General features: G+C 49.9%; 1 protein-coding gene across 2 annotated transcripts; it reads right to left on the bottom strand.

The window, feature by feature from the left end:
- Window positions 1-1,479: 1,479 nt before the first annotated feature.
- KCNA3 (potassium voltage-gated channel subfamily A member 3) lies at window positions 1,480-19,508 on the bottom strand. Of its 2 annotated transcripts, none has more exons than XM_054804124.1 (2): window positions 15,944-19,508; window positions 1,480-7,460 (listed from the first exon to the last, which is right to left on the bottom strand). In XM_054804124.1, the coding sequence occupies exon 1, from the start codon at window positions 19,356-19,358 to the stop codon at window positions 17,607-17,609; it is 1,752 nt and encodes a 583-aa protein (XP_054660099.1). In that variant the 5' UTR covers window positions 19,359-19,508; the 3' UTR covers window positions 1,480-7,460; window positions 15,944-17,606. The 2 variants fall into 2 exon arrangements, with proteins under 2 accessions (XP_054660099.1, XP_054660100.1); XM_054804125.1 differs by lacking the exon at window positions 1,480-7,460 and adding an exon at window positions 13,374-13,585.
- Between the last annotated feature and the right edge of the window lie 6,411 nt (window positions 19,509-25,919).

Genomic DNA, 25,919 nt, shown 5'->3' on the forward strand with positions numbered 1-25,919 from the left:
CACTGGCCAGAATCTAGTTTGGCCCCATCCAGTAAAGCCACTATGAGATAATTTGGAAATAACTGCTGAAGCTGATGCAAAGGGATTTTGCTCATCGCGGGTCATCTACCACCCAGCTCATCCTCCCCAGCAGACCTGGTGCTCACAGCAAACCTAGAGAGCAAAGAGAGACAAAACCACACAAACCAGTCCCGGGGCTCAGTGCTACTTTTCTAGGAAAGATGCTTTGTAAAATTCAAGAATTCGAGGTTCTCCATCATTGCTGAATTCGCCTGGTTTTATCCTGCCCAGGGTGGCCATGGGCATGCTTGGCTGCTGCTCTGCTCCCAGTCCTGAGCCTCCCAGCTCAGCAACTGGAGCCTCATGCAGGATTTCTGCCTGGATTTCAGTCCTAGGAAGGGGATTTTCAAAAAACACCCGCATCACTCAGGATAAAAGTCTGTGTTCCTGGCTGAGTGACCACTAAAATAAAATCCTTCTTGACAGAGCCCGGGCCCTCCAGCCATGGGACACAGCACCAGCACTTGTGTTTGCAGTTCAAGCCATTTTATCCCCATCTCTAATAATTGATGACTCAGGGGTCCCCTTTGAGTGATTCAGATCCTGAACCAGACCCAGCCTTCCCCATGCTTCGCCCGCCTCAAGCAGCTCATCCTGAATCTCAGCTGGGGTTTCGGCTGAGCCGTGGCTCCGCTTGCTTCATGATCTCCAGCTGTTTTCCCCAAACCAAGAAGGTGCATCTTGCTTTTTAAATTACATCTGCAAATTCCAGAAACAGGTGATTTAGAAGCAAAACAAACCAGAAAAACTTCCAATTTTTAGCTGCTCTTGGAAATCCTCTCCTGGCCAGTCTCTAATTGCGTGCAGGTTGTGGGAGTGCAGGAGTGAAACCAGTCACAATTGCTGCCAATTAAATGTGGCTTGTAAAATCCTAACTTCTTTTTCCTTTCTCACTATTCAATATTTTTAAGACAACCGGTAACCTAAAAAAAGCTCTGACATTGTTTGGCCACGTTCGTTTTTGGGTGAAGCTCAAAGACATGGTACAAAGCCAAGGGCAGGGTTTCCAAATGAGCTTCAAAGCTCGTTTCGCAACATCCCTGCCTGCGATCAGGACGAGTGGGCACCTCCACTTTGCCAAAGCATCGCCAGAGACATCCCTTCTTGTGACACTTATAATTAACATTTTCAAGAATTTGCCTGGAGCTTCTTCAATCTATAAGAAAGCGCAGTTCTCCAGAGGGCTGGTTGGGCTGATGAAAATGTGCAGATCTTATCCCAAGATTTTATTTCTCTAATGGAGTAAATTTTATTCCTGAGAATGACATTAAATTTCAGATTATTTCATCCTGAGAAATGAATTCATCCAGGGAATGCACCTCAAACCTCATCCTTGCACCACCCTTTGCATCCCCAACATCTCCCCTCCGCCCCATTTCAGTTACAAACCACCACGTGCTGTGTGTTTCAGCCATTTTATTGAACTTTGCATATGAAATAAGTTTCAAGTTCTAATGAAAAAAAAATAAAAAAATAAATTCAACATCAGGTAAAAAAATCACACAACCAAAAAAAACCCAAATCACTTTTTTTTACTGGTAACTGAACACAAGGCCCACACCACGGTGGATGTCACCACGACGACGGGATGCAGCAGCTCGTTTTAGCATCAGACTGGTATCAAAAGAACAAGTTTAAACAGTTGCAACATAGCTCACTGGCAAAACTAGAGTTTAAACCAAAATCAGAGTAACAAGACTGTGCTTTACATCTCCAGTCCAAAATTGCATCATTTCTGTGGCACCTGATTAGTCAGGATTTAGTCTAGTTTTTCAGTCTGACACACCAAATTTCACGAGGCGGTATTTCACTGTTCGAATGTACCCAACGTGTGTTCCAGTTGAGACAGTGATGGAAACATTTCAGCATTACCCAGCTGCACACGCCAACGAGGGAAAGCAAAATCAAAATTATATCCAGCCATCTCAGTCCCAGGAAGATACCATGAAAATAAGTTGCATAGTAAAGGATGGGAAATAAGAAACACAAGCTGCTTCTGTGTTGGAGGTTGAGGCAACGTCCCCCATTTGCAAGGTTTTGGGACCTCAGGTGGTGAACTAAGAGCCCGTTCTCCTTGACAGATGCTAAATTCACCCGTGGGAATATCTCACCTTCAGCAATGAAGACGATTTTCCTGCAAAACCTGAGTAATTTGAATAACCAAGTCCCATTTCCAGTCTACTAATGGCAGAGCAAGGGACATGGCAGCAAACACATCATTTTGCATTAAACTGCCCTATTTCAGGCACTGCTTTACAATTTCCTGGCTATGTCCCTGCTTAATACCATTCCATGTGTGAGTCCAGCTCTACCAATGATTTGTGTATTGCCAGATGACTTGTCCTGCTCCGAAACCATCCTCAGGAATAGGAGTGATGCATTTAAAACACAGCATCAGTGGCCTGGCTGTGTTATGGAAAACACCAGTCGGTGACAGCAGCATCTTGAAGCGTTCCCTTTAAAGATGCACTGATGACGTCATCTTGGAGAAAGCAGGAAAAAAAAATGTGAAAAAGAAACATAATTCAGAGACTGGTGGATGAAAACATGGGGATTACAGAGCTGGGTAATTTAATTCACCCAGGGCTGCTACTTGGCTTTAGTCTCAGCTCAAGGGACAACTTTCTAACTGACTGTGTGCAATGGAAAAAAAAAAAACCAAACCAAGAGAGTGGGGAGCACGCCAGCTCCCAAAGCTTTTTAGGGGAGAAAAATGCTATCCCATGAATTCCTTAATTTTAAAAGGATTCAGTAGCAATAACAGCTTTTGAACGTCTGTCTCGGAAAACATCCAAGTGCGTGTGTAATAAAAGCCTCCAGGGTGCTCAAAGGCTGGTTTCTGAGGCGTTAATATTGCAGGCTTTTTGCCTGGAGGCCAGGACGGGACTGCAGGAATCCTGACTTTTCCCCCAAATCTAGCAGGGCAAGCAAAGCAGCCTCACAGTATTTCATATGTTGTCTCTGAAAGCCTTCTCCAGCCACACTGTTAAGCCCCATCCCATGTGATGTGTCCACTGAGCCTTCGTTAGTGCCCTTAACCACTTTTTAAGACATTTTACTTTCTAATTTTGCTGCCTTCTTAAAACATCTCAAAACTTTTTCTTAAAACAAGTGGCTTCATGCGAGTCTTTACCTGCCCAGCTTCCTCGATCTGATTTTCCTGCCCATCCACCAGAATGGACCCAACGGCAGAGCTCTCCTCACTTTAATTGCACCCTAAAATTAAAAAGGGGGAAGGGATGGCGTACAGCATTTGCTGGAGACGGCAGCTGTGCTGGGTGCAGAGGAGAAACGTCTACGTGTTCAGCGTCTAAAGAGCACATCTAATGCACGGCATCTCAGAGATGCTCTCGGCATCAGAGTGCGGCTTTGAAGGGCTATGAATAAAGATGAGCAGCCTGCCTTTGGATGATTATGGGAATCAATGCATGCTATTTTTTGGATCTTCTCTTGATGTCAGGCATCATTAAATCGCTCCCTTTTTTGGTTTTTTAATCGACTGGATACATTTTTAATTTGTCTTCCCTTACCAAATCCAACCCTCTGCTCCAAACGACATTTCAACACCGTTGTCCTGGTATGATGGTTATCTTTAAAAAGCACAAGGCTAGAGTCAGAGTTGTGGCAACACAGATTAATATACCAGACTGACAGTTAAAGACTATCAAACTCTCAATTATTTTGAAAAAGTACATTAACATTTAGCTGGTTCAGCAACCAAGCAAAAAAAACCTAACAGCATGGAGCAACATCATCAACGCCAGTATGTACAACGACATTGTACATACACTTCTCAATAAGAAGAGGTTGAAATTTAGCAAGATCGTCATGGGTGTAAGATGTCCGTGGGGTGGGTTTGGTGCTGGCCAGGAGGAGTGGAGCGGCCGGCAGCCACGGGCTGAGCTCTGCTCCGGGAACGGGGCATTTCTGGGACCCACCAACCCAGATGGGTGAAGGGATCTGGGGTTTCCCGTCACTTTGCTCATCAAAATACAGTTTTGAACCATAACAGAGAGACATTTTAACAAAGTGGCTATTGAAAACAGACGAGGTATAATTATGTTACATACACACATGCCATAAAAAAGCTCTCTGTTACGCCAGTGAAAAATAAAAATAACTTTAGTGCTGATACATTCTATCCCCCATTTTAAGGGCTGCTAGATCATGTTCCAAAAGAAACTAAATTTAACACCTTTGGGACCAGGGCTTCCCAAGATCCAGGTCTCTGTTGCAATTCAGAAAATCAATTCTCCTCCTGTTAACGTGCCGTTACCCCATGGGCAACCCAGGGCTGTCTGCAGGGGTGCGGGGGGATGCTGGATCAGACCTTCAGCGGGTGCTTTGGCTGTTTCCAGCCCAAAACCATCAGCATGGTAGAAACGCGCTTTTTGGGTCAGGCCCTCGAGATTTCAGAGTTGCTAAAGCTTGTGCTCAATCTTTGCAGCCTCAAGAGCACGCTGCAAACCCATCACACTGCAGGGAAGGATGCAAACAAACACATTTTGCAGTTCCTTAGTGGTTTTGGAGGTGAGATCAGTTCCCCTTTGCAGGAGACAGGGGATGGGTGCCTGGGAGGAGGCTTTGGCTGTGCCACATTAAGATACAGTCAGCCACGAATCAAAAAAGCTCTGCAAGCCCATCCTCAGACCAGCTCCGGCGGCAGCACTGCGGTTACTGCCAGATCCCCGGGGATTTGCCAGCAGAGCAATTTGCTGGAGGATCCCATGGAAGAGGTCTCTCTCCCTGCCCCCCACCGGCTAGCCTCAGGGCAGGGCACAGCCAAATGTGAAGTTAATGAGAGCCACCGCTCCAATTAGCTTTAATTTGTGCAGAGGGCTTTCAATCCAGATTGATTTCACACCGTGGGGTACTTCACCTCCACGATTCCCTGGCATCCCTCTGTGGAGCCTTGGCACTTCCAGCTCATCATCTCCATGGGCTCAGGAACCTTGCTCCTTGGGCTCCTCCAGCAGCCCTGGTCCCCAACCCACGTCCCTCTGCAAAAGCCGCAATAAAACCAGGTGCCAGCAGCACCAGCCCTAATTCATTTATCCACAGCTCCAGTGACCGCAGGGGTTCTGCCATGCTGGGAATAAATAAATAAATGCAAACAAGCCCAAGGAGCAATGTCCCATTAAGGGCCAGATCCACACTTGCTCTTTGTTCCCCAAAGGGAGCAATGCAGCTTGGACTAAAACTGCTGTTTTTTTCACTTTTGTTTCTTTTCTCTCCATCTTGGCCCGTTCTCCCAAGCCCACACCTATGCAGAGCCCCAGAGACTCCTGTCTTTGGGAGCCCATCAACAAGGCCTTCATCACCAACGTTACAGATGCCATGACAGAAGGAGGAATTCAAGCCAAGAAATTATTCATGTTTAAAACCCAAATAAAATAAATGTGACCTCACCAAAGTCAATGCATCAAACCACATCATTTCCCCACTGTTAAGGGAATTTCTCAATCCTAATTTTGGATGAAGTTTCCATGAGGGGCTTAGACAGCCAGAAAGGAGGATGTCTTCTTCTGCTGAATGACAGAGAGGTCTGGAGCAATTCCAGCCCCAGACAACAGCTCAGAAACCCACTTGGGTCTCATTCGTCTTCAAAGCTCTTCTGCAGGGAGAGCTGCATGGTGCAGACAGCTGGTTGCTTTGCCACGAATATTTCCCTGCACTGTCCCATTTTGGAGCCTTTCTTCCAGGTAGAGTGTTTATTTTTAAACACATCCTCACTCGGATTGTGCCTCAAAGCATCCCACATGTGTCTCCTGTGGATGTTCCTCATCTTCTGCCTGGGATCTGGTTTGAAATGCAGGTTAATGGCTCTGCTTGGTGAAGGATCCAGGTTTTGGTGCTGCCCTCCGGGCAGAGTGGTCCTCGCTCCACTTTCCACCTACCCAGTGGGGGCCTCAAGGCTTGTCCTGGGATGCAGACCTAAAGCAATCAGCAGCGTGAATTCAAGAGTCTGCTTCACATGCCTAAAGAATTTGTCTCCTGTTACCTCCCCTTGAGCATCCTCTGCTTCGGAGTGAGCTCCAGCTCTCATCGCTTGCTCCAGTTGAAATTACCATTCCCTGAACCACCCCTGGTGAATTATTGCAATGGAGATGCAGAGGTTCCTCTGCTTGCCTGAGTCCCACCAACATTATTTTCACCCAGCAACCCAATGCTGTCATGAATATCGCCTTGTTCCTCTGATGGACTATGTGCCGGGCAGGTTTTAGTCTTAAAGCTGAGGCGGAGGCAGCGTGCCGAGGCAGGTGAGGCTGGGGTGAGAGGCGGAAGGCAGAAACAGGAGAGACCACCGACCCCTTTGCTGTTTGCATTTGTGCCTTTGCAGACCATTTATCCCATTGCACTGGGATATCATTTACCTGTACGGCCCTAAGAAATGCAGTGAGGTTAGAGAGACCCCACTTTTAACAGCTTTGCAGCCCAGCCTGGGCAGCCCATGGCTCTTAACCTGCCACAGAAAAAACCCCAAACCTCAGCGTGCAAAATGAAACAGCAATGGGCAAAGGAGTGATGATTTCCCGTTTATTATAGTATTAGCAACACAATACTATAATATTCCCTCGGGACTGAAGTACCATGGAACAGCAGAGAAGGGCACACGGGCTCTTGTGAAAGGAACCAGCGGCACAACCAGCCAGATTGGGTTTTGTACCTTTTCCACCCCTGGAAATTCGATTTTACTTAGTTTTTCATGGAGCGATCCTGAAAGCAAGGCACAACTCGTTGACTGTTCGACACCATTTTCCTCAGCATTGGCAGCGATGTTACTTTCTTAAGAAGGGCTTAAAATAAATCACAGCCTTTGATACAGCACATACCTCCTTATAAAGAGCATTTACAGGAAAGTCAGAAAAATGGACCAGAAATTATGTCGCAGCGCCGAAAACAGCCCGTGGCCTTTGACAGGGAACAGTGAGAGTAACTGAATTTCCCCCATCTCCCTCCCACCCCTAACAAAACACTTGGACTGCTTATTAGCAGCTCTGGTTAACGTTTCCTTTCTGGTTGCATAATCTTTCAAGAGATTTTTTTAAATTAAAAAAAAAAAAAAAAGACTGAAATCATGTCCAAATGATTTCCACCTCCCCTCCTCCTTTTTCCTGGCTTTGTTCAGTCTCATTATATTGCACATGATTTGAAGATAAACTTCCAGCTGCAAAGATGTTCCCTTCTACATAATGCACTTGTTAGAAAACACAGATAACATGGCAAATATTTCATATCTATGAAATATGAAATGGGTTTAACTGGGGAGGACAGACCCTCCGTTGGTCGGGTGCACTGCAGCATCAGTCACCGTGTCCGTGATGTTTGCCATTTCCTTGGAGACATTTGATTTCTCAACACAGTCCTGAAGGTCTTAATTTTGAAACCTCTTCTGTTATCTGTTGGGCAGAGCAAAGAACCACTTTTATGCACAGTCTGGTTTGGAAAACAAGCAACAGGCTATTATTTTTTTTAAGGTAAAGTAGAATAAATATTGCACATTGCTCCCCTTCGACAATTTCACATCCCCATTCCTCACAAAAAAAAAAAAAGGGAAAATTTGCTAATTAAAATTGTTTAACAAAATGCAACAGAGTCTAAAGCGAGATAAAGATAGAACAAAGATTCATTAAATATATTCCAGTTACTATTATCACACATTAATGGCAAGTTCCAAATCCAGGATAATTAGCGCAACGTGGGTTTTCCTCATCATGGTTTTATCTTAATCAAGCTGGGTTTGTTCTGACCCGGTACGATTCACATGATATTAAGCAATTGCTTGATGTTATAAATCTGATACAGGGGACGGAGGGAGCCGGGGCTGATCCCACACGCAGCTCTGGGAACGTGGAGTCGCTCCTGCAGACCTCAAACCCGAGACCCCGTTTTGATGCAGGGATGTCTCTGTCTAGCAAAGGACAAAAAAAAATTCCCCCAACCTCTGCGGTGCCGGAGCTGCCGAGCCTCCAGTGCACGAACCCCGCTAGTATTGCAACAGGTCGGCTCTGAAGCTTAATAACCCTGCAGCGTGAAGGGACTCATCCTGACTCCTTTTTTAATACAGTGAGATGCTCTGCTCTGTCTTTAAGAGACTGAAACTCTTAGAAACTTCATGCAACTGCTTATATCCTTCTTGTTTTCTGAAAAAATGTATGCTCTGCTGGTGCTTCACACCACGGCAATCGGAGCATCCCATCGGAGCATGCCCGCCCGCGGATGGGGCATGGCGAAATTTCCTGAGGGTTTAAACCCTGCGCAAGTCAGCAGGAGTCACACCCCCCGATTCTGGCCTTTTCGCAGTGATTTTTCAAGTGGGAATTAGTAAAGCTTCCTATAGCAAGGTTCATTAACTATATTAAAACCAGTGTGTGGTGCACACTAATAAGATGAGCGCTACCACCAAATCAGATTATGTGAGCCGGATGCTTCATTAGCAGCCGGTGATGAGACGAGGGTAGGAAGGATCTGTATGCATGGTTCTGAGCCCAGCCTAACGCATCGGGACCTGCCTGGTCCCAAGTCATCCCCAAAAATGAGCCTGTTTTCCCAAAAGGACGAGTCAGAACGGAGATATGCAAGATGGGATAGGATCCATGCACCAAGGAGGGTGAGACCCGACTCTGGGTGTTGCAGGGATGAAGTTGCGGGGATGGCGTTGTGGGGATGATGTTGCGGGACGCTAAAAGCAGGCAGAGGAAGGAGAGAGGTGGGATTTCCCACAAGAAGCAAAGGCAGCATCGCACTCAGGCAAATAAGCTACCAGAGGGGCTTAGTTCTCCTTGCAGAGCCTCAGACCAGCCGGTTATTTAAGTACCGGCTTATCTTGAAGTGCCAGAAGGACTATTCATGGGCTTAAAGCTAACTGGGGTTTATGCTTTATTGGACTGGGCTTGCTGGGGGGATTACACCCCGCTCCCACCTGCCAGCAGGGAAGGACTCCTGCTTTTTTGCAAAGCAACGGTCAAACTGCCGGCATCCTCGTGCATCGCTGGAGTATTATACAAATAAACCCCAAACAGCACCTTCAGCCCGGCATGGCCTGGGAAATACCGTTGGTTTGGCTGAGAAGGGGACGGCAGAGCTGGGGCTCTGCAGGTTAAGTGGTAAATAACAATTTTCTCAAACCTGGCAAATAATCCAGTGCTTTGGGGTACCCTGGTGCCTTTTCAGGCTGTATCTTTGCCCTTGTAAAAAGAAATCCCCCATCCTCGACCTAACGATGACGTTATTTCACCAAATTCAGCAAGAGCAGCAGTGGGAGTGAGAAGTCGGAAGCATTCAGGAGATATTTCTGCTCCAGATCCTGAAGGGATCCAGATGTATTCCCATCATATGGGGGTGATGAAATCCTCTCCACTCCAAGAGAAACAGAGGATATTAAACAGCAGCCACAAAAATTAGACGTTTTTAAATCGGATGAGCCAAATAACTTGTATCTAAGCATTTGGAGCTGGCGAAGCAGCTCGTGAGACTGCAAGTATTGAGTATCTCTTTAGCCCTGGACCTGGTAAAAATCCACAGGACTGGAAAATAGCTCCTGTTGGGCCAATTTTTTTTAAGGGATAAACAAAAAATGACCTGCAAAAATGATGGGTCTGGCCATCTGTCTCTGATCCCAAACAATATGCTGGAACGGCTGAGTCTCTTAATACAGAATTAAAAAGGAAGATACAATTGATGCCAATCAATGCGGGGTTAGGGAAAACAGATCTTATCATATTAACTTGATATCTCCTCTTACTGACTTCCAAGTTTGGCTGATAAAGGTAAATGCTTGTGTAATGCTCTCCTCTAAGGGAGCTGCACGACAGCTCGCTTAGGAAAAGGGACCAATAAAGCCAGTTCCCAGGAGATATCACAAGCCAGAAAACCAGCTGAACCCAGGTCACGTTCACTGGCTCGTGTCTCCTCGTGCACGCTTTGCTTTCTCAGAGCATTTTGCAACCAGGATGGCAGAGACCTTGCTGAAAGGTTTCCAGCCCCAGGAGAGAACAGCCCAGGCTTGTTTCAGATGCAGCAGAAAGATTTCCTCCTTTAATTTGAAGGTTTTTGAAGTGCAGAATATCATTCAAGCACCCGAAGGGTAAAGCATGAGTGCTGGGTGCCAGCATCCACCGATGCACGCGTGGAGGTAGGAAACCCCTCTAGCCTGCAGTGCTACACTCAGCTCACAGCAAACTCCTTTCACATCCCTCCTGCAAGCTCAAATTTACAGCAGACAGGTTCATTTTAAGCCCAGACTCCGTACGCCTCATTTCTGACCTGCTGCAACAGCCTGAGGTTCGAATCCTTACCGAGCCGTGGTGGCAGCTCCAAGCAGAGAGCAGCGAGGAGGGAGAAGTGGGATTTTGACTATAAATGCACAGAGATTTCAGGAGAAATGGGCCGTAAGGATGGAAAAGCAAGTTCAAAGATGCAGAGTGAAGGAACTGGAGGAGAGGAGGATGGTTATGGGAAGGGGAGCCGTAGGGCAGAGCTGGTGTCCCCCGGAAGCTGGGTGAAACCCTGGGGGAAATAACTGCAGTTATGGGGTATCAGGGGGAGGGTTTGCATGCTTCGCAAGCTGAACTCCATAAAGCCTTTGGAAGATTCTTTACTTCTTGCTCTGTGTTTCAAAACTGCCTCTTCCTCCCACGGCGTGTTTCATCACTGCATTTCCAAACACTTAATGAAGCTGCTCAACGTCATCTACAGATGGGGAAACTGAGGCCCGGAGGAGCTGACCTGCCCAAGACCACCCAGCAGGCCAACAGCAAACACCCAGCAAACACCACAGTGCTCCCATCCTCCAGGTCCGGGATGCACATTGTCATGGACCAACTCCATGACAAAATCCCTCTGAGCAGCACAGCATCGCCCACCACCCTGCGTTGCACTCAGCTGATTTATTGCAACCAACTCAAACAGCAAACGCATCTCTCTGCAAATGCAAAAAACCACTTTGCAAAGTGCGTGTTCATCCCATCCATGCTCCACTGCAATCTTAGCTTCCCGTGAGAGCAAGACCCCAAGCACAGACCCTGGTGCCAGCAGCCCCACTCGCCCCGCAGAGGCTGAGCCTTCAGTGCTTCCACCACCGATCGAACCATGACACAACCCCAAAGGATTTTCTGGATCTGTCCATGACGATGCTTCGGAGGAAGCAAAGCAAAGCAGCTGAGCAGCTGGTACTGATCAGCATCAAAACAGAATTGACTGTACTCTGCATCCTTGCCAGCGAGAGCGGAGATAGCCACTCGCTAATCTAGTCGTGCAAGCCACGCAACCAAACCAAGGCTTCCCACCCAGTATGTGCTAAAGATGCTAAAAATGAAGTGCAACAACTGTAGAAAAGCAACAGACATGACAGAATTTAAACATGCTCAGAAAAGCATCTGAATTACAAGTCTGAAGGAAATGAATCATTCTTAAACAAACCGAGCAGCGCGCGCTGCTGTCTGCGTCGTTGAGCGGGGGTCTTAAAATGAGTGTGCAGCGCCGTTAGGAAAAGACTATTCCTGTTCTGAGTCAGTGAAGACGAGCTATCGGGAAGTATTTTAGCTACTCCTAACTCAAATGACAAGCTGAACAAGATAGGAGACAGGTTTTAATTTACTTGAGCATGTCCTGGTTCATAAGAAGGAGAAAACTGACGGTGCCCTGCAGGGAGGTTCATGCGTGAAGGCTTCCCTGCCCTGCTGCAGAGCATCCTCTGTGCTGAAAATTCAGGCTCTGAGTAGTGATGAGACACGGATGGACCCTGAAATTTGGGGGTCTCATAACGCAGCACCTTGTTCGTGGAAGGAAAAGCACACGCCGGCTCACGGGAGATTTTCTCACAGCACTTTTGACTGGGTTTTGCCAGCAGCAAGGGTAAAAGGGCTCCAGCTCCAAGGGACCCTGCGCACATCCCTCTTCCACATGGAGGACGGTTCTTGTGAGCAAAAAATGGGATTCACTGGGCAATAAAGAGCAGGAGCCCTGATGCCTTCCCAGCCCAAAGCAGCAAACATGCATCCCGTCAAGTGGGATGAATATTGCTTTGTCGGAAACACCATTACTCACTTTCCTGTTTGGGAAGCCAAGTACGGGAGTAAAAGGTCTCGATTGTGTCCCAGGCTCAACCACAGTGGAGCCGGGAGAGCTTCGGCTGGGGGAAGAGCCAGATGCTGTGGAGACGGAGCTCGGGCTGCTCGGCAGGGCTCCCCCCAGCAGCAAAGGTGCCCCCCGCCATGGGATGGCTCTGCCCCACAGCAGGGCTGTACCCCCTCCTCGTGCCAGTCCCGTGTGTGCCCTACAGATGCCCCATATCACCACCCCCTAAAATGAAGCCAAAACCCTCCCGCTGCCGGAGAAGCGATTCCCAGCTGGGATGAGGCACCTCAGGGCACCCACCCCGAAACATCCCCAAAATGTCCCCGTCAGAGCGGTGATGGCCGCAGTCCCACGGCTGTTTCCAAGGAACCCCTCCTGCCGGGGAAGCGCATCACTCCAGCCCTGCATGCTCAGCACCCGACTCCCACCGCTGGCACAGGAGAGGGCTCGCACCACCCAGCACCCGCAGCGCAGCACCCATTGGGCTTGCCCGGACCCAGCTGCGTTAGTGTGGACCGTGCCAGGTAAACAATGCTCAGGGAAACGAGGAAAGGCAGCAACATCCTGGCCTGAACACGTCCTCCAGCTATACAACACCCCCCAAAGTTGAGCCAAGCACCCTGTTCAGGCTCTGGGTGCAGATCTATAGCAGGGAAGGGTGCAGAAGAGCAGTACTGGCTCCATACCAGGAAATGAAACAATTTATAGGATATTGCTCTGCCCTGTAATGTCCAGAAAGTCCCTATTTCCCTGCACCCGTCATCCATACGACTGCCTTTGCACAAGGATACCGGTGCTCTGAGCTCTCCTTCCTGGTACATGCAGCGATTGAGACCAAAGGGCAAAATGAGTCGCATTTAAATCCTGTTTGCCTGTTCGCACTCACAGGTTTGCAGCCTACCCAGAGATCACTTGTTAAAGCACTTAAAAATGGGGAAAAAAAAAAAAAAAAGTTCTGCCTTCCATCAGGCTGCTATGGGAGCCTCCACGTGCTCTCACCAAGATATGCATATTTTAAAAGCTTGGCAGGAAGAGGGCTCCAAACTACACAATTAAACAGATTTCATGCAGAATGCTCTCCGTACACACCAACCGCTGCAGAGGACCCTTCCCCTGCGTTGCAGCTCTGCCAGGAGAGACCCCTTGGCAGCTGATGAGCTCTGGATGGCTCCTGCCCTTCTGCCACTTGTCCGCCCTTTGCCTCCACATAACTGTCCATAAACTGGGGATTAAAAACAAAACCCGACTTCTTTTGTTAAGTGATGGAGCAGGAACAATTGCCCGGAAAGAAATTTAACCCTCCTGGAGGAAAGAGATCTCCCCAGCCCTTGTTTGTGTCCACAGGTGGGGTGGGATGGATACTGCTCTGCTCTCCTGGCCACCCCAAGCACCTGAAGGGCATCTATTGTGCTGGAGAACAACAGAACCGTTTTAGAAGAGTTCAGGCCTGAAAAGACACAAAAAAGGGCAAATAAGCAGGAGAAAAAGGTGAGGGTGTCAAGGTACCAAGCGAAGGGGCCAGGGTTGGGGCTGCTGTGTGTCCCCTGTGTCCCCTGGACGCAAGGGACCAAGGATGCCTCTGTCCCTGTTTCAAGGTGGCATCCAGAGCTTAAACAGGGGAAGGGAACAGGACCTAAAATACAAGCAGAGGGAAAGGGAAAGGAGCCTGAGACAGGAGATCGGAAGCTGTCCAAGGCTCTCTATCGCCCAGTGCCCCCATATAAAGTGAGTACATAAAGCAGCTGGGGAGGCAGCTGGGGTGGGAGCTGCCTGCTCCCCTCCTCCCTCCCGTCCTTTGGTGCCAGCCGTGTCACTTCGTCTCTCAGATGACAGGTACGAAAGACGGGAGGAGGAGGACATTTCAGAGAGCATCACTGCCACACCACACACACAGACAACAAGCTGGGGAGTCCACGCCGGGGACTACCTAGGGACACAGCCTTTCCCCCGCCTGCTTTCTGTGCCATCTTAAATGTCAGCCAGCAGCTTTCGGTAATGCACTTTCCTCTGTTTAATGTAATAAGCTGAGTCTAGGCAAGCCCTCCGCCGTGCCTGGGGAAGGCTCTGCAGCAGGCAGGCAGACAGCAGGCAGGCAGGCAGCTCCACCACCAACACTAATCTCCTAATGCTGCCCCCTCTAAGCACATTAGAAACAGTCGAGTCCAACGCGCTGCAAAGGCTGAGGCTCATCTTTAACTCCCCAGTGACCGTTAAAACAGTCCTAAATCCTAACAGGAGGCACACTGCAAGAGAGCAAAGTAAGTTAAATAAGCAGCTGGCTGCAAAGAGAGCAATCTTTCAGCGATCTCTGCAATTCCTGGCACAACGCACGCGGCAGCCAGTTTGAGAGCAGCCGTCAGACCGTGTGGCAACAGCAAGCATTTATCTCGCTGAACGGTACCTAATGAGACAGCGCGGAGGGAAGAGGCAGACAGAAATGGGGAAGAGCATCACAAGGATATCCCCGTTTTTTCTGTGTCTTAAAGACAGAGCAGCAGCGCTTTTATATTTTTCAGCGATGCTATTCGGTACTGGTGCAAAACTGCCTTTTACCACAGTGGATGAAGCGGTTTCCTTGCCACCTCTCCCATACAGAGTCTTTCACTGTCAATAAAATCCAACTGAAATTCATCTGCCCCAACAAAATACGGCAGGGAGTAGCCAGGGAAGCAAACTAACCACCCGCAAGGTTTCTGCTTATTTCAGATGGCAGACAAAACGAAAATTGTACTGTGCCATTTCCAGGAGAACATGTGGTTTCCGTACCCCGTGCAGCTGCCACGGAGAAAACGCAGACTCAGAACTCATCTGCAAAGTCTCCCGAGTGGGACTGTTTCCACTGCTTTTAAACTCAACTCCTCCTTTTAGGAACAGGTGTGTGGAAAAGCTTTAATAACAATAAAAAGTGAGAGGTCATAGGCAGAAAGGACATTTCAGCCTGGGGAAAAGGCACACCGGGGTGTTCCCAGTTATTCCGGACAAGGGATCCCAGTTATCCCAGACAAGGGAACCCAGGTTTGTCACCTACTGCGATGCTCCAGAGCATCTCCCTAATAAGGATAATTTGTTAGATCCTTGGCTGCTGAAAACGATGGTCACTCAAACAAAGCTGTCGCATACCTTTAGCCAAGAGGCTGCTTCGATGGTTTTCTTGGTTGTAAGGGTTTTATTAACTGGGGCTAAGGCAAGGCTAAGGGAGAGTGGTACAGACTGTCCTGATCCTTTTAAGTCTGCGTAAAATCCCAGCTAAAATCTGATTTTTGGCGTGGTGGGCACCTCTCAGGACAAATCTCCCTTTCCACACACCTGGGAAATATGTCACTCGCACAGGTTGGCGTCAAATCTTTCTTGGTCATAAGAGGTATTTAACAGCATCCCTGGGCAGTTCACTACTTGGAAGGAAACTGGTTTTATTTAACCCAAAACCCAGCAAAACAGAGCAGAGCTGGAGCCGAGGCGCTCGAGGCTGAACAGCCAGGCCCTGCCTTCAGCCTGCTTTGATGGCAGGGGTCGGACCGAAGCAATAAACCACTGCAAATAACCTTTTTTAGCACAGAATTGAAGAAATTCAGGTGCAAAAAAAGCAGCAGGGTTTCCCTCCTATGCATAGCACTAAAAAGCAAAGTGAAAAGCAAATATAAGCAGAGGAGCTATGGGATGTTATCCCACTTTACCTGACATGACAAAAATACTGAAGGGCAGCAGGGTAAGCTGGAAAATAAAACTAGTGGAAAACATGAGGTTTGTCCCTAAAACAACAACGCGACCTTACGATGCATTAAACTCTACCCCGTGCAAAGCTCACCTGATCCCATCAGATGTCCCGTGGCACCTGGTGCACATGCAAAGATGAAGCCGGTGTATTTTCCCTGGTGGGGTTTTGGTTATTTTTCAAATCCTGCTCTTTATATATCTGTCCCCCTTGTTTCAAAAAGCTGCCGGGGTTTCTCAGCCGAGCTTTCCCGCTGGCTGCTCAGTGCCATTTTGCACCGGGTTTGGGGAAACCGCCGGGTTTCGTGTGGCGTGGGGGGAGCACGGGGTCCTTCGTGGCGAAGCAGGCACTCGTGTTTGCAGGACGAGCAACTCCATCCCCAAATTTCACTGCCAAGGTGTGAGCTCCTCTGCGAGGGAGAGGTGGATTTGTGGTGTGCTTATTGCCTACGGGCGCTTTATTCTGCACAGGGGAAGCCGCGGCGGGGGGGGGGGGGGGGGGGGAAACGACGCGGGCCGGGAAGGGGGTGCCAGGATGGGGGTCACATAGTGGGGCAGAGCCGCGGCGTCCTGCGGGATGACAGGGCTGGAACCATCTGGAAAGGTTCTTTTGCGGGAAGAGCGAGGACCAAGGGGGATGGGAGAAGGGATGCCATGACAACCTTTGGGGGTTTCCCAGGAAACCAGGGTCACCATGGCAACTACATCACTCCGGTCCGAATTAGTGACTTCCGCTGGAAGGCGTGTTCGCCACTTTAATCTTCTTGTGATAAGCGGCTGCATCTCTCCCAAATGCATTGCAAAAAAAGAGGAAATATCCCTTTGTCTCCAGCTGGGTGGGTTTGAGGCTGCACAGCCGCGGCGAGGAGCCCGTCATGGATCCTGCATCCCCCAGTCCACGCCGGCATCGCTCCCCACGCACCGTTGGCTCCTGAAACCATTCCATTTTGCCTTTTGCCTCCCTCCTCCCCGCACACAGACCCACTGCACGGCCACAAACTTGACATTGGATGAAATAATGCCATAGGGTTGCAGGGGAAGGGAATTAAGAATAGAAAATGAGGGCTTTTTTTTTTTTTCCCTTTCTATTTCTATCAGCACTGATTACTCTCGTCTCTGACCAGATTAGAATTTCATAAATGATCTAACGGGGGAGAAAAGGGAATCTGTGATGTGCCTGTAATGGCACACCACATGTTTCAATATTAAGCATCATTTAACAATGTGGTAACAGAGACTCTCTGCAAAATTAAATGGTTGTTTCCTCCCAACCCCCTTCCAGTACGCTCTGCAACATGTTTTCCTCGCTTCCCCACCCAACCCCGGGTTGTTAATCCAACAAGTGAGCTTATGGGATGGAAGGGAAATCGGCTGCACGCTGCCTTTAGGGAAGGGGGGGGAAATTCAGGAGTAAAGCAAGATATCCCCAAAACCAAGAAAACAAAAGCAGCCCTGCAACACGTTGCAGAACAAACACCTGTTTTGACGGTGAGTGTGTTTTGTCTTCATCTTCCTTCTCTTTACCCTTTAGCTCTCCTCTTCTTCGGAGAATTTTAAATCCTTTTTTTTTTTTTGGATCTTTAGAAAGGAAGGATCTAAAAAAATAAATGTATAAAAACGAGGGCGCACACAGACCGACGATGGTGCATGTTCCACACAATACCGAGTACACAGTCACTTTGCATTATTTTTGTTATTATTATTTTTTTACTGCATCCTCAGATTTTGTTGCTGTTTGTTTTGTTTTGGTTTTTTTTTTAAACATCCGTAAAGATCTTTTTGATGTTCACACAGTTGGGATTGTTTGTGGTAGTGCAGTTGCCTGTCTTAAAGGCAGCCTGTTTGAATGCACTGTGGTTGATTCCCCCTTCCTCGATCACCATGTACTCGGACTTGCTGAGGGTGGAATTGCTGCGAGCCTTCCTCATCTCCTCACTGGACGAGAGATGCTGGCAGCTCCCAACGTGCATGTATTGGGCTTGCTCCTCACCTTCTGTCTCCCGGTGGTAGAAATAGTTGAAATTGGAGACTATCACGGGCACGGGGAGAGCGATGGTTAGCACCCCTGCAATGGCACAGAGAGAGCCCACAATCTTGCCCCCAATGGTGATGGGGTGCATGTCCCCATAGCCCACTGTGGTCATGGTCACCACCGCCCACCAGAAGGCATCTGGGATGCTACTGAAACCTGAACTGGGATCGTCGGCTTCTGCGAAGTAGACGGCGCTGGAGAAGAGGATGACACCAATGAAGAGGAAGAAAATGAGCAAGCCCAGCTCCCGCATGCTGGCCTTGAGGGTCTGCCCCAGGATCTGCAGCCCCTTGGAGTGCCTGGAAAGCTTGAAGATGCGGAAGACCCTGACCAGCCGGATGACTCTGAGGATGGCTAAGGACATGGCTTGCTGGCCATTGCCTTGCCTCTCAGCCAGCTCGGTGCCCAGCGTGATGAAGTAAGGAATGATGGCCACAATGTCAATGATGTTCATGATGTTCTTGGAGAAGGTGGCCTTGCTGGGGCAGGCAAAGAAGCGGACCAGCAGCTCGAAGGAGAACCAGATGATGCACAAAGTCTCCACTACAAAGAAAGGGTCAGTGAAGGACGACACCATGGAAGCAGCTGAGGATGAAGAGTTGGTGAAGACATCAGGTGGGAGAGGGCCACCACCCGTCCCAAAGGTCCCCCCAGTTCCCTCATAGTCATGGTCATCCCTGAATTCAGGCAGGGTCTCCAGACAGAAGATGACGATAGAGATAAGGATGACCAGGACAGAGACTATGGCAATGCCTCGGGCTGGCCCAGAGCTCTCAGGGTACTCGAAGAGAAGCCACACTTGGCGCTGAAACTCCTTGTCAGGAAGCGGCCGCTGCTCCTCCCGAATGAAACCCTCATCCTCCCGAAACTTCTCCATGGCCTCCTCCCCCAGCTGGTAGAAGCGGATCTCCTCGGAGAAGATATCGATGGGGACATTGACGGGTCGCCGGATGCGCCCACCCGACTGGTAGTAGTAGAGGATGGCGTCGAAGCTGGGACGGTTACGGTCAAAAAAATACTCGTTGCGGAGGGGGTCAAAGTAGCGCATCCTCTTGCGCGGGTCCCCCAGCAGCGTCTCCGGGAACTGCGCCAGCGTCTTCAGCTGGGTCTCAAACCGCAGCCCTGAGATGTTGATCACTACCCGCTCGCAGCACTCATGCTCCCCACCGCCCGCGGGCTGGCCGGCGGGGACAGCGGCCGGAGTCGGGGGGTGATCGTAGCGGTCCCCCCCTAGCAAAGGATGAGGATGCTGTGGCTCTTCCAGCAAAGGGTCTCCGCCACCCCCCACCACAGTCATGCTGCCTTCCTCCCCTTCTTCACCCTCTTCCTCCTCTTGCTCGGGGACTGGCTGGGGGGCGGCGGGGGGCAGCTGCTCGGTGTAGCCCAGGTTGTGGTGGCTGCTGCTCGAGTCGCCCCGCGGATGCCGGCTGGCGGAGGAGGCAGCCGGAGAGTAGAGCAAGCTCCGGCGCTCGTCCATAAAGGTGTGGGGCGGAGGGGAAGGGGGGGGGGGAGGATCGGAAAGGCGGCAGCTGAAGCCTCTTCTTCCTCTTCTTTCTTCCTCTTCTTCCTCTTCTTCCTCTTCTTCCTCCTCCTCCGGACGGAGAGGGAGAAACAGCCGCCAACTCCTCCAGCCGCCGCCGCTGCTCTGAAGAGCTGAGGCTCTTCTCAAAAAATCCGCCCCCAGCGCTGGCACCGCCTCGCTCAGTCACCGCTCCCGGAGACACCCACCAGCACCCCCGGCCCTGCCCCGCGGCCCCCAGCCGGCTGCGGGCACCCCCCGCCCCCGCCTCTACCCCCTGCCCGGGGGGGGGCCCGATCCGTGCCCCCACCCAGCGACACAGAGAGGGGCTTCGGTCCCCTCCTCGGAAGCATCCTTTGATGCTTGGCGGGTTGGAAGCGGGGAGAGTTTTTTTCCTGGCAGAACCGTTGCCTTAGAAAGAGTTTTTCTGCCCGTCTCCCGGGAAGGAGAAATGTAATTTTTGTTATTAATTTTGGGGTTTGCCGGTTTGTTTCAAGTCACCGTTTCATGCCGCGGCAGGGCTGTGGGCAATGGGAAGCAGACAGCGGCAGCCGGAGCCGCCAACAGTTGTTTTGAATCAGCGTTTCGGCTGAAGTGCTGGGGATTTTTTTTTTTTTCTGTATAGGAGAAAGAGTGCGTGTGTGTGCACATGCGTGTGTGTGCATGTGTGTGTTTGCACACGTGTGTGTGCGTGTGCTTCCCCATGGCAAAATAAATATAGAAGGAAGCTGAGCCAGCCCTCGACCAAGGCAGTTTCAGTCTGAAACCAAATCTGCATTTCAGATTTTCCTGCAAGAAAGCCAAAGGGCTTCAAATTATTTTTTTCTCCCTTCAATTGATCTTCTTATGCAAATAGTTCAATTTTGGTCAAAAAGAGATTTTTTTTTTTTTAAGGTGAAAGCCTCCTCTGCTGGACTTCAGCGCTGGAAAACACTCCGTCCCCAGGAGATGTGCACCAGGGACATCTCTGATCTCTGCACCCGGCTGTGCCCATCTCCTCCTGGGCCCCCCATGGGTCCCCATTTTTCCAACCACCCCCCGACAGCAGAAGTGCTTTAATCCCCAGCCACGTGCCAAGCATGGTTTAGGCAATTCAGGGAGTTCCCAGCTTGGGAAAAAGCCTGACCACGAGGGTCAGGGAGAGGCGAGAAGGGTGACCCTGCTGCCATTCCCATGCCAGCCGGGTGGTCCCACATGATGGAGGTTAAAACCCCTCCACCAGCCACACTGTAGCTCATCACTGTGGTTATTTTTAACCAGCACAGGCTCCAGAAGGTAGGGAGAAAAACAGATGAAAAGATCAAAATTATTTATATTTTAAATTAGAAACAAGCTGTACAAAATATACAAACTGGAGGGTGGGGTGGGAGCAGAACAACAATAAATATTGGTGTAAGAGCTGACTCCAGACTGTAAATGGCAGATTAACACTGTGGACGAGGACTGAGCGAGCTGAGCCCCCCTTCCTCTTTGCTGATGGACAGAAAAAATCCCTCTGCCACCAGAAATCGGGGGGTTTCCTGGGGGAATTACCTCGGCGAGCTCCTGTGGATGAAAAGGAGGACCTGACTGTGGTCCAAACCCAACATTAGGTGAGACATTAGGGGAGCTGCCTGCTCTGCCTCCATCTCCTGGTGTTGGCATGGCCAATGCTGGGATTTTCACACCAGCAGTAAGGCAGCAGCTCGTCATGGCCATTGGAAGACGTTCACCAGCGGTCATATGCAGGGACACTCATCTCCAGACCCTGTCACCTTGCTCCAGACCAGACACGTGTCCCTTGTTGCCACCTCTGTCCTTGGCTTTAAGCCCCGCTTTTGAGTCCCATTTCGCTTGAGGCTGCAGATCCCCTGGGATGAGGGAGTTGGGGCAATGGGTGCCCTGTCGTGCTCCCCCCATCATTCCTACAGCAATTAATAATAGTGCTAATCAGCAACATGCTGCCAGCAAGAGCATCCACTCCTCCTTTCCAACACACAGCATCTCCCAAACCCCAGACAAAGCAGGCGGCAAAGCCCTGGAGCATCATTAACTCTTGTGCTGCCCATGTTGCTTGTAGGTTGAGAAAAATTCCTGGAAACAACTGTTGACATCCAAATTTGAGACTCTATTTTCCGCAGGTTTCATGAGCATGAAATAACCATCATCTGCTCACTACATACATGTGTGAGGCATTTGAAGACTTGTCTGGCTCATCTCTTTCCTCTGCTAGGATTTCTGCCAATAAATCACTGTCGTCTGGTCTAAGGCAAACAAACAAGGCTGCTTTAAACCATAAACATTTATTGATGACAAAAGGCTTGAGGCAGCGAGGGATAACTTCCATAATTGCAACAGTTTACTCTGGATCTCAGTCAGGGGCAAACTCTGCGGAAATTATTGAGAGAGCCACAGACCTTGGGGATGCTGCAAGGAAAAGTCCTTCCCTTAAAACCGGGAGGAGGATTAAGCTGTTACCCCCCATCAGCTGCAGCACAGCAGCAGACATTAACCCCTGAGCTCCGGGCAGCTTTGGTCCAGCATCACGCTGGCTCAAAGGATTTTGCTGGGGGCTACATCCCGGTGGCCCCAGGCACTGCGTGGCCTCCTGGCCCTGTTTACTCCTCCACTGCTTCCACGTAATCCTATCAAAGCCAATTAAGCTGTGCCAGACGAGCAGCGTCGCTGCAGGCAGAGTGGCCGGGGGGGGGGGGGGCAGATCATCTCCTCCCCAGCAAAGTCCCCTCAGCTTCTTCCTTCTCGTGGGGTGCCCAGCCAAGGTTTGGTTTAGCATCGGGGATGCAGCAACAGCATCAGCTCCTGCTTGGCATCAGCCACCGCCAGCCCCACGCGTGTTCCCCAGAGGGGTTTGCGTACAGACACTGCACCAAGCCCAAAATTCGTCAAGCAGCAACAGAGGTGGCCTAGGTCACGTCCCAAAACCAGGAGGTCTGAGCACAAGGGCAGAGGCAGGGGAATAAAAACCCAGGGGAAGGGATATCTCTGCGATGTTCAACCCCGCCAGCACTTTCCTGCGAGCTGGGAGCTCGTTGTGCGAGGTGCAGCATCCGATCTGCTCCTCAAGGCTGCGGCTTTTCTGTCTAATGCAAGATGTCCAGGTCCTCCCTCTGTGAGTTTCTCTCTGCTTTTTTCATCCAGCTCTTCTGCTGCACCTGGTCTCAACAAATTTAATTTTATTCCTAACAGCCATTTAAGAAATCCCCCTGTGCAATGATCTACAGGCTGACCTGTAACATCAGACACAGTTTCTACAGAGCAGCAGAGCAAGCATCACTCTTTTCCTTCTTTAATGGTCTTCTTGGGGCAGACTTCCAAGCAGAGGGGACACACAGCTTCCCCTCTACCACAGCCAGACCCAGACCACGAGGGGAACCCCTCCAGCATCCCTCCCCAGGGTGCGCAGGAGGACAACGGGCTGCGCAGAACATCTCAGGACCTTCACCCCGACCCTCAGCTATTCCCAGGTATGGGGCTGCCTTAGCTGCCTGCACCCACTTGGACATTCTTCTGCCTCCTTGCTGAACCCCATCGCCTCTCAAGCAGCCTTCTGGGGTTGTCCTTCCCCTACCGAAATCCTCCTCGTCCCCCGTTAGCACCAGGCAGCCGGGCAGAGCGGGACAGCATCCAGTCCGGCTGCCGCAGCGAGCGGGATCTCACCGGGGTCTCACCCGCTCTCCCCTCCCTCGTGTTTGAATGGGAACCCTGCCTCCATTGATAAATCCGGGACAAATCTGCTGTTCTTTATTTCAGAGGATCAGAAATGTTTCAGCGCAAACGCTGTTACAGTAATACCTTAATGCACTGTAAATGTATTGTCTCTCCTCCCACAGTGGGGAACGTGCAAAGCCCCACCTGCTACGTCAAGGCAGCGCAGCATTAACTCGCTGACGAGGTTTCTCGTGTCATCTCAGAAACGTGAGCTCTACCTCTGCCGCTCAGAGCCGTAATCTGGACAAACGTTACAGATAACGGCTCGAGGTTGTCACTCGGGTCACCAATTGTCGCCTGAAACCTCTGCGGGCAGGACTGCAGAGGACCGTTAGCATCAGAAGGCCAGTTCAGCATCAACCCAGCTTTTCAAGATTATCGTGGACCAATACATACATTATGCAGCTAAAACATATATTATACAGCTAAAACACGTGAATAGATGCTCTAACCCTGCTCTGCTTGGCTTGCTTCAGCCGGGTTCGGCCGCTTGCCCTCCCTGTAACCTTCAATTCACTCTTTCCCACCAGATTATCCCTGATTTAATTGTGATTATTTGCTCGGCAATTGGGGAATAAGTTGTACAACGTGACCTCCGGCTCCAGACTGACCAGTCCCGCCATCCTCACCTTCTCTGTTGCGGAGATGTGAGGTGGGAGCATCCCCGCAGTCCCCGAGGCTCACGCCTTTCCAGGAGAGCCGTGCTGTTATCCCAACGTACACCACGGTGGGGTCACTGACCCCATTCCCAGAAATCAGGCATCCCATCTCATCTCCTCGTCCAGCCACAAAGGCATGCCATGAGGGTTACTCCTCTGGGCTAACAGTTTGGGGTAAGAGCAATTCTCTGCCGATGCCACCCAGGGAGGCAGCGGGAGGGACGGGAACTGCATCTCCATTTCCCAGAATGAATTTAGTGCTCTGACTCTGGAGCACATGGTCCCTATTCCTGTCCTCGTCTTAGTCAGACTGCGGGTGGAACTCAGTCGCGGAGTGAATCCTTCAATCTCTCCGTGCCTCAGTTTCTCATCTGCACATTAAGAGAATATTTCTCGCCTCCCACCTAGAGTCTATTTAAATCCTACACCAGAAGCTTTTTGCTGTGCTCATGGTTGCAGAAAATGAGAAAGATACTGAAATTTGGAAGAGGGAGAAAAATTCAATGCTGTCTGAATACTGCGGCTTGCTTAGCACTCAGCTCAGGTAAAGAGCATCGCTGCGAGCTCCGTAGGGATAACCGGTGCCGCTCTTTAACTGGGTATTTAGCACCAAGCACAACAGGACCCCGAACACCCCGGGATCCTCTCTGCCTGCTGTCATCCAGCAGCTACTGAAAGCAGCGTGTCTAGAGAAGTCATTTCTGTTAACAGATGGGGGGAAGTGAAAATTGAACTGCTAACCCAAAATAACTGAGCATGGATGGGAGCTGTTTTTCATAGTTTTTCCCATGATGCTGTGGATTTAGCAATAGTATTACTGGGCCAGCAAAAAACAAGGTTTGGTGGCTGAAAATGATCAGCCACGTTGCTCTGCATCGCTCGGTTATTTCACACAGCGACTCTGTCGGCTTTACTGGAGGTGCTGGAGCTAAATCCCATCCAACACTTCGGGGATCGAAGGGGTTACAACTTCGGATATAGTCAGACCTATTCTAATATTCTAAAAATGGGATTAACTGGGTGGGATTATGGTGGCCAAACAATGTTAATGCAAATTCCACCATAATGGGGATCATGTTCCAAGGCCTTCACAATGACAGCAAAAATGATACCCAGCCACTTCTTACGCAGCTCCTGTTGCACACCAGTATTTGGTCATTAAGATATAAGATTACATTGACAAAGCAATTTAACCGCAAATCCAGGGAGACAACAGGGCAACATTACCGTGTTTTCATTACGAAGGTAAAAATGTCCACAGGAGTGGAAGACAACCTGCATTTCAGCGCCGGGGAGGAGGAAAGCCAGGGTGCTCCTCAGGGACTCGAGGAGATGCCAGGAGAGCGTTGGTGCCGAGTCAGACGCAGCCTCCGCGTAAAGACACGGAAGCTCTAATTTCTGGCAGCAAAAAGCATTGTGTGGGCAAGAGGTGACGGCTCGCCCCTTGAATAAGTTGTTCCATGGATGTTGCTTCTGTTCGGGGTTGGTGACAGTCACCCAGCGAGGCGGCACGAGGCAAGGCGCAGTCTTTGCGCCTCCTGAAGCCGAGCGAACTGTGATGCCGTCCCACGGCAGCAAAAACTCTCGATAGCAGCCCCTACAACCAAACCCAGCAACCGCGCTCTGTCTAAATGAAGGTGGTCGGAGCAGATTGCCCTAAAATACAGGATCAGTCTCTTCACAAGATTATTTTAAGTTGAATTTTCAGAGGATGCTCAAGATATTCAGGGTGAATTGGTGCCTAACTCCCTTCGGCCGCACAAACAACTCTAGTTTAAAGTAATATGATTTTGCCTTGAATAAAAATACTGGAGAATCTATGTCACCACTGTGTCACAAAGCATCTCTTGTATGGGCTCAAATGTTTATTTTCAGAACATGCCCTCTTCAACTTTTTCCCACTCTTTAGCCAGTTACATTCAGAAAAATAAATTGCCTCACAGACATGAAGTGATTTTTCCCGTGTAGGGTAGCTGGGATGGAGCCTGCCTCAGCTCTCCTCTGCCCCGGCACCAGGCACCAGGGCAGTTAGATCAGCGGGAGCTGGGCAAGGAGATTTATCAAGGGCACTGAGCTGTCTCACCCAAGCACAGGATCCCCGTGACAGTCGCTGTGCTGCCTGGAAAGCAGGCAAGGACTTTCAAACTGTGTT

The sequence above is a fragment of the Grus americana genome, chromosome 25 (assembly GCF_028858705.1).
Source record: "Grus americana isolate bGruAme1 chromosome 25, bGruAme1.mat, whole genome shotgun sequence".
NCBI classification, from domain to species: domain Eukaryota; kingdom Metazoa; phylum Chordata; class Aves; order Gruiformes; family Gruidae; genus Grus; species Grus americana.

Coding starts and splice junctions, on each gene's coding strand:
- KCNA3 (XM_054804124.1), bottom strand. CDS start 19,358: ATGGACGAGCGCCGGAGCTTGCTCTACTCTCCGGCTGCCTCCTCCGCC.